The 8286-nt window shown below is 61.2% G+C and overlaps 1 protein-coding gene across 1 annotated transcript; it reads left to right on the forward strand.

The window, feature by feature from the left end:
* Positions 1–5007: 5007 nt before the first annotated feature.
* On the forward strand, positions 5008–8075 carry TMIGD2 (transmembrane and immunoglobulin domain containing 2). Its single transcript, XM_019556965.1, has 4 exons — positions 5008–5616; positions 6141–6170; positions 6567–6671; positions 7646–8075. The coding sequence occupies exons 1-4, from the start codon at positions 5334–5336 to the stop codon at positions 7861–7863; spliced, it is 636 nt and encodes a 211-aa protein (XP_019412510.1). The 5' UTR covers positions 5008–5333; the 3' UTR covers positions 7864–8075.
* Positions 8076–8286: the final 211 nt, after the last annotated feature.

Raw genomic sequence — 8286 nt, forward strand, 5'->3', positions numbered from 1 at the left:
GCCCGCGGCCGGCGTCCCGGGCTCTCCCGGCCCCGAGCCGCAGACGGCGATGCCGCCCAGGATGCCACCAGCTTACGTGGCAAGGAGGGCGCGCTGTGGGCTCACGGCCCGCTGCCCCCCAGCCCGCCCCGGCCCTACGGGCAGGGCTTTGCACGTGTCTTTATTGAACCCCGTGAGGTTTCTTTGGGCCCAGGCATGCGCTGGGTCAGCCCTAGGTCCACCTCGCCCGGGCCCCGTACACACTGGTCCCGCCAGCCACCGGGGACGTGCCCTGGCGCCACTTCCACAAAGCTGCCCCCACGGGCGTGCGTATCTGGCCCCCCCGACGCCTGCCCCCGTTTGCGGGCAGAGGGAGACCCTGGCGCGCGCCCGGCTGCGGCTGAGGGCCTGGCTGCAATGTGCCCCTCAGCTCTTTAGTGAGACGCCGCCTGTCCATGCCCCCACCGCAGCCCAGGACCTCCTGGTCAGCCTCCTGGCCCTGGCCAAGCTGCCCACCGACCTGAGCAGGAGGAGGGGCTGCGGGACCCCGGGGCACCGCAGAGCCGTTCTCCTGCCCCTGCTCGGGTCGTGTCTCTGGGCAGTTTCACCGAGCAACACCCACTGCTTCCTTGGCTCCGTTTGAGGACGACGGGGCACTGCCCAGCGGGCTCTTCTCCGTGCACTGGTTTTAAACCTATGACCTCACTCCCATGCCTGTCTTCTCTCCAGTTGTCCCCACAAATCGACAGATGTGTACCTAATAGCCCTGCCCCAACAACAGGCGACTGTTCGCGGTTCCATGGGTGTCAAGCCCACAGTAACCCTACGCATCCACATAGGCCTGTGTCACATGGTGGCAGAGGGTGGCGGCTGCAAGGGAGGGTGAGTCTAACCTGTTCCTCTCCCCCTCCCAGCCTTCAGCATTTAAGGTCTAGGAAGTCCTCATTCGCAGGCCGTGCCCCTCACTCCCCCACTCAGTTGCATCTGAAGCCCTTTTCCTCCAAGAACATGTCTCACCCTTTTGTGAATCTGGCTGAAACGTCAGCGCCCACTGCATCCGGCGGCCACAAGTCCCACCCTTCGATGACACACTGGGTGACAAAGAGCTGCCTTGTGTTCGTCCTCTAGTTCTTCTGCCTCCTGTCTGAGGGGCGAGGACCAGGACAGGGCAAGGATTTCAGGTGCAGACACACCATGGATTTATAAAGGGCTGTGACGATACTTTCCATTTTGTTTCCAATTCCCATTTTAATAATCCCTAAGGATTATTATGAGGCTGGGAGAGGTCCCTTCCCTCCCACTCCCACCCTGGACAGCCCAGCACAGTGGGCAAAGCTGATGGCATGGGAAGGGGCTGGGGTTTATGGCTGCCCTGGTGCAGGGAACTGCAGATCGGGGCACAGGGCAGCATCTCTATGCCCTGGCACATCCCCTCCACCTGGGCGGGCCGTGGGCAAGGTGCCACCTCTCAGTGGTACTGACTGTGCCCCATGGGGCCTCGACTGGGCACAATGCAGCTGTGGTTTCCACTTCTCCCTGGTGCCCCAGCTTTGCATTGGTGCCAGCCCAGCATGGAGCTGTGGTGAGCACACACGGCTGCCAGGAACAGGCACTGGGGCTTGTGGTGATTTTGGGCGCCTCAATCCCTCCCACGATATCTCCCTCTGTAACCCTAAAGTGCCAGGGTCTGCTCCCATGAAACAGAAACAGCTTGGGGCCAAGGGGAGGTGGAACTAAAAGGGCTAATGCAGCGTTTCTCAACCCATGGGTTGTGACCCAAAACTGGGTCACAGGAGTATATGAAAGGGTCATGAACAAACTTAAAAAATGGATTTTCCTTTAAAGGAGAAACACATGGGAAACTGCAGGTTTTCCCTTGCAGGCTGACAGAGCTCCAGCATGGGCAGGACCCGGAACAGGAGGGCAGAGCGGGGTGGTGAGGCGGGACCCCCATGCCAGCCATACCGCCGGCAGCACAAGGAGTAACAGGCAGGGGGGAGCCTCGCTGCCCTCACCTCTTCCTGCTGCCTGCTGTTCACGTGCCAGGCCACAGCTCTACCAAATCTGGGGGGCATGTGACCCCCTATGCCACACACATCCCCGCCTCACACACTGGGGGCTAGGGCCCGGGGACAGGAGGCAGCAGGTCAGGAGTGAGGGGCACGAGCAGGGCCAGGGGGCTGTTTTCTACTTAAAGTATTTACTGGGTCAGAACTGGCCATCCACGTATATAAATGGGTCCTGGTACAAAAAAGGCTGTGAACCACTGGGCTAAAGGACTGTTGAACGACTGGACTAGCCCAGACGGGGAGCAGGAGTCGCGTGCAAGGGAACTAGTGCATACTTAAATGCAGAAGAGTGCAGTGTCTGCTGAACGCGCCTACACTGGAGGAAAGGAAACTCCTGTCACTCGAGCATCCTTTTCCTCAACCATCTTGTTCTGGTTAACACCTCCTGTCTCACGTTGAGCCCTGAGGTTGTGCAGCCACCCACACTAGCCTGCGGACTTGCAGAGACCTTGAAGATCAGCAAAGATGTGTTGGCTGCTGCAGCCTCTGGCACGTGGGGCTGAAAGGAGTGACTTGGGGAGCTCTTGTGGATCCCACTGTCTCCCAGTGAGGGCTGGCTGGGATGGGGCAGCTGTACTGGGAGCTGCTAGAAGGGCCCCATTGGCTTGTGGGGGGGGCACGGCTCGCCCAGTCCCAGTCATCTCCAGCAAGGGGTACTGGTGGGAGCAGGGGTGAGCTGGAGCTTCCCGGGGAAGAGGAGAAAAGCCACGGGGCTCGGGCAGTGGGCTGGTAGCCAAGTGCTGGGTGTCTGTGCCAGCTGGGGAAGAAGGGCGGCCCAAGCACTGACCTGGGACCCAGGACTCCTAGCACCTGCTTGTTGGTGCTCAGTTGCTTCTCTGTGCCCTGGTTTCCCCGTCTCTGCACCGTGCGCTTAACCCACCGTGGGAGTTTTAGAGCACACTGCTCTGGGCCAAGCTGTTGCTTCTTTTGGGAACAGTCCAGAGGAACCAGGGACTGCACCCCCACAAACCAGACAGCGCCGGGCTGACGTGGGTCCTGTGGCAGGAAGCTTGAGCTCTTTGCAGAGGTGGCTGGGGGGGCGTGCTTGCTGCAGCTCCGGAAGAAAGGTCAGGAGCAAGTGGAGTGAGTGATGCTAGAGATGGGTACAGCTCGAGGTGCAGTGCTTCCCACAAGGATGGGGGGCATCCTCCTCCTCCTGGCTCTCCTCCCCGGTAAGTGCCCCATGCTGCTGCATTCCCTGGCACTTGGGGCTGATGCTGGCTGGGTTTGGGCAGAACTGGTTGCCCAGGAGCAGTGATTGCTTCAGGGGATCCTTGCATCTGCTGGAGGGGTTGATGGGCCTTGGCTCTGGGCTCCGGGCTGGGGCAGCTCAGGCTGGCTCTGCTCCCAGGGGAAAGGAGCTGGGTAATGCCTGAATCTGCAGTGCCAGGCTAGAGGGCACTCAGAGCCTGCCCCCAGCTAGTACCAAGAGGCACCGTGGGACTCCTGCCTTTTGCCCCAGCAGCCCCCACCCCCGTGCCCAGCCTGAAACCTGCCCCATACCCTAGCTTGAAAGCCTCTGTCACGGGGCTGGTGGGGGACTCTTAGGCCTGGCCCCACCAGGTGCATATATAGAGGTGCCCACTGGTGGGCTGGGGATGGCTGCAGAGGCTTGGAGCTGGGTGGGGGTAAAGGACCGGTCTGTTGGGGCTCAGCTGCTCCCACTCCCACCTTGTAGTGCCCAGCAGCTGCAGCCTGTTGTCTCCACCCCTCCTTGGAGATAATTTACTGCCCTCTCCCCCCCAGGGCTGCCCAGCAACCTTTGTGCAGCTGCCAGGCATTGTGGCCCTTTTAATTATGTGCCCCCCTCCCCTCTGCCAGACTCTCCAGCTGTCAGGTCCCAGAGAGACCCTGTCCCTTCTCTGCCCATGTGGGACCCCCCCACACACATTTATTCTGCTTTGCACGGGGGTTCGGGGCCAACCCCAGAGGCCTCCACGTCCTTCCAACAGCTTGAGTCACAGAGCTGCCTGCTCCCTCTGCTCTGGAGAGCCCACCAGGGTCGGGACCTCTCTGTGCCAGGGGCTGTATGAGCCCAGAGCTGGAGGCAGTGCTCATGTTTGCAGGGCAGACAGGGGAGGGGAAGGTCCCTCCTTCTCGGGGTCTCTGGGGGACCCCAGGTGCTTTCCAGCAGACTTGCAGGCAGGGGCCATTCCTACTGCTTTGCCATCCATTCAGCTTTAGCCTGTTCCTTGCCTGGGTCTTTCTGGAGGCTCGACCCCACCCAGGAGTCATGACTGTAGCTAGGAGTCATGGGTCTCTGGCTCAACCTGGTGCACGCTTCGCGCAGAGACTTGGAGGCCCTGCAGCCATGGCCTCTTCCCGAGCCAGCCTCATCCAGAGGAGGCTGAAGTAGGTTCCTTATTCCCAGTTCCCAGTTCCTTTTTCGAAGCTAATTCTTGTTAGTAACGCAAACGAAAGAGTTAGCAGGTCATCAAAAATGTGTATGTACTCATGAAAATGTAAAATAATATCGTAGATCAAGCACAGAGCCTGGGAAAAGGCCTGCAATGAGGCTGGGGTTATAGGGCAAAAACCTGTTCAGGTCACTCCAAACCACGTCTCTGCCACCGAGGGGCTCTGCCAAAGTTTGGGGCCAGGCAGGGGCCTGCCCAGGCGTCTTCAGGAGAACCCCCCAGTGGTGGAGACGTGTGTTTTGTGGTGACCGGAAAAGGATTTCCACCTGAAATCCCAGCCCAGCCACAGCTCCTTATTCAGTGCGACGTACGTAGCCTGGGGGCCATCGGCGGGCAGGCTGGCATGCAAAAACCGAGCTTCTGTTCGGGCAGCCCTCGGCTCACACCTACTCAGAAGCGTCCTCCGATGGCAGACATGTGGTCGGATGACATTTTGATGACATCCTGTCTCTTTGCTTGTAATCCAGTACTAACGACTTTTCATTGTTTGAGGATTAGCTTTGAAAAAGGAACCAGGAATAGGAAACGGAGAAAAGGAGGCCACGTCATCTTATCCGGGAGGGAGCAAGAAGTCAGGACTCCTGGGTTCCTCGCCTGGCTGGGGGGAGCAAGCGCTGAGGGGTGGGAGCGGTGCCGGGGGTGGGAGCGCCAACTCCTGGGCTCTTTTACCTGCTGTCTCTGCTCCCCCTTGTGCCCGTTGCCTCCCCTCTGCCCGGGGCCGACCCCGAGGGGATCTGGTCTCCTTGCAGAGGTGTCACCTCCTGTCCCTCCCCCAGCTTTCCTTCCTGCTGAGGACAGCTACACGGAGGCCCTGTTAGTGATCCAGGATCCTCCCCGGAGCCAGATCCGGCCAGGGGACTCCGTCAGCATGAGCTGCCACATAGACATCGAGGCCCAGGAATGGAGCCGGCTCCGCCTGGAGTGGAAGAGGCGCGACCTCCCCACGGCTCTCTGCACTCTGATCCTTCTGCCCAGCAACCCCAACCACAGCTGCAACCCTCCCTTCAACCTGACCTGGCAATGGCCGCAGGTGACACTGCACCTGGGCAATGCCACCGAGCAGGACACGGGGGTCTACGAGTGCTCGGTGAACGTGGAGATCCCGAACCTGCTATCGGCCACGGGGAACGGCACTGCGCTGAATGTCTCCGGTGAGGGGCCACGGGGGCTCGGTGCCCAGGGGGCAGGGCTGGGGTTGGGGGTGGGGGGAGTTCAGACTGACCCACCCCCACAGCGTGGACAAGCCAGGAGGGGGGAGGGAGGCTTGGCTTCCTCCTGGCCCCACAGACTGCAGATTTAGCTTATCCTGTCTCACCTTCGCCACAGCGAGAGGTGCTGCAACCACAGTGCCAGCAGCTCAGGCACCAGCAGCAGTTTCAGTTTCCGGGCATTGCTGTCCACTCCCAGCCCCACTCATCTCCAGTATCACCCCCAGGCACCCCACGCTTCACCCACTGCCCCCACAGCCCCTGGCTCCCACGTGCCCAGCCCTTCACACCAGGGTACCAACTAGTCCCTAGCAAGCGCTTGCAGCCCCACCAAGCCCCCCAGGGACTTCCCCCACCCCGCCGCGAGCCTGGGTGCAGCTCAGCCCATGGCAGCATCCAGGCCGGGGGGCAGAGGGCACCGTGTGGAGCTGCTCACTGATGCCTGCTTCTCTCTTTTTCACTTTCAGCATCAGCAGGAAGGCCTGTGAGCGACACAGGTGAGTCAGAGTCTGATCGCTCCCTCTCAGCCCCATGAGATGCTGGGGAGGTGCCCTTCCTGCCTCCCCTGGGCCTCCAGACCTCTCCCCGCTGTCTTGGGACCAGGCCCCCGTGGCAGCATCTGGTCCAGGCAGTGCCTGGGGGGAAAGAGCACCTGCAATTGCTTCTGGAGCATCACGTCGCTCCCAGATCCCAGGGGGCTCCACTGCCCCCATGCAGCCAGGCTTTGCTCAGGGGTGGCCCATGGTACTGGGATGCAGCCGCTTCATGGAGCAAGGGGCTTCTCCCACACACGGCAGGCCAGGCTCCTCCTGGGCTCGAGTTGCCCGGCTCTGGGGGACTGCAGGTGCAGTGTGGGGCACCGGGCACTGATGCTGGCTGTCCTCCCCCTGCAGGCCTGTGGTGGTGGCTGGTCATCGGGGGAGCGGCCGTGGGCATCGTACTGCTGCTCGCTGGGGGTCTCTGCTGCTACAGGCACCGGCACTTGTGCAGGAAGACAGGTAATGGAGTCAGGGCCACCACGGCTGCAGCAACCGGAGCCCGAGGAGATCGGCAGGGCCCTGGCCTGCCCCAGCAGAGGTTGCAGGGCTGGGGGGTTCTGCCAGGGCAAGAGGCTGGGGGACCGCAGGGGTGACCCCAAGGGAGCACCTGCTCTGAGCAGGTGCTGTCCTCCCATTGCCATGAACTGCAGTGCTAGGGCAAGCGGCAGGGAAGAGCTCTTCAGGAGTGGGATGAGTCAGGCTCAGGCCCCCAACTCTGCCCTGGATGGGAGACGTTCGGGGGGAGCACAGAGCACAGTGCTGCCTGGGCGTCTGTATCGAGGCAGTGCAAGGCTTTGCAACATGCCCAATGGCAAAGAGAAAGGAAGTGCATAGGGATTTACTTGACTCTGTCTCCCCAGACAAAGAAGCTAGTAGCTAACAAGTTTACAATGAACACAGGGCAGCTCTTTGTCACCCAGCGTGTCATTGAAGGGTGGAGCTTGATGCCACCAGATGTGGTGGGCGCTGACGGTCCAGCCAGATTCACAAAGGGATGGGACACGTTCTTGAGGAGAGGGGCATCAGTCACTATTGAGCACAGGGGTGAGGGGCACGGCCTCTGAATCAGAACGTCCTAGGCCCCGAATGCTGGAGGCTGCACGTGAAAGCTGCATGGTATCCCGGTCTGGCTGGCACAGCCATGTTGGCCTTGGGGGAGAAGGGGGCACTGGTATTTTCCCCCAGCTATGCAAAGCTCTGCTGCAGACCTTTGTGGGCACACCCTATCTCACACTGGCCCCTTGCCTCGGTGCAGCTAGTCCAAGGGAAGCCCCTCAGCCTCCCGGCTTGGTCCTCCTCTGGTCTCTCCATGGGGCTTCTGCCTCCAGCTGCCTCACTCGGCTGCTCATCCGCTTGCCCGTGCTAAGGGACCCTGGGGTTGTCCTAGCTCCGAGACTGCCTGCTGCAGTCACTAACTCTGTCCCATCTCCCAGATGAGGAGACCTATGAGAACGTGCAGTACTACAAGCAGCTGGAAGCCAGCAAGTCCACGTGCTGCAAGGGCAGCCACAGCAAGACAGCCGACGTCTACACTGTGAATCTCCAATCTAGAGGGCAGCCGCCGGTACCGCCGCAGCCCGTGCACCACGGCAGGGCCCTGAGGGCCCAACACATCCACTCATCCAACCAGAGAGCGGCCAAAAGGCCCTGAAAGAGCTTGGGAGTATCTGGCCAGGGCTTTGCTTGCCCTCTCAGTGTGCACCTTCCCCTGGTGGAAGGGCCCCCAGGGCTGCCGCTGACCCCCGCGGGTGCTTGGAGCTGTACGGGGAGCAGCAATGAGAGGCGATGCGGGAGGCCCGGAGCACATTGGGGTTGCTCCTGAATTGATGCATCTCTTCTGGCCACTGAGGCTGGACTGAAACACCTGTGGGCAGGGCTGTGCCTCAGTGTGCCGGGACGGGCAGAGCAGAGACCCCGGCGCAGAGTAATGGCATGAGGGACCGTGCCTCAAACGCCGCAACAGCCTCCTTGCATCACCTCATCCCTCTACCTCGCTGCCCTCCCTTGGGGCCGTCTGTCCCATCCGTCACCTGGAGCCCTAAAATCCTTCCTCTCCTGCAGTGAGGGGGCACAG

Source organism: Crocodylus porosus, unplaced genomic scaffold (genome assembly GCF_001723895.1).
Source record: "Crocodylus porosus isolate Cpor-Errol unplaced genomic scaffold, CroPor_comp1, whole genome shotgun sequence".
Taxonomy (NCBI): domain Eukaryota; kingdom Metazoa; phylum Chordata; order Crocodylia; family Crocodylidae; genus Crocodylus; species Crocodylus porosus.

What these genes read in the sequence shown, in the direction of transcription:
- TMIGD2 (XM_019556965.1), top strand. Translation starts at nt 5,334, where the DNA reads ATGAGCTGCCACATAGACATCGAGGCCCAGGAATGGAGCCGGCTCCGC. An exon ending in CACTGCGCTGAATGTCTCCG is followed by an intron (nt 5,617 to 6,140) that starts GTGAGGGGCCAC and finishes TTTCACTTTCAG; the next exon opens with CATCAGCAGGAAGGCCTGTG. An exon ending in GCACTTGTGCAGGAAGACAG is followed by an intron (nt 6,672 to 7,645) that starts GTAATGGAGTCA and finishes CCCATCTCCCAG; the next exon opens with ATGAGGAGACCTATGAGAAC.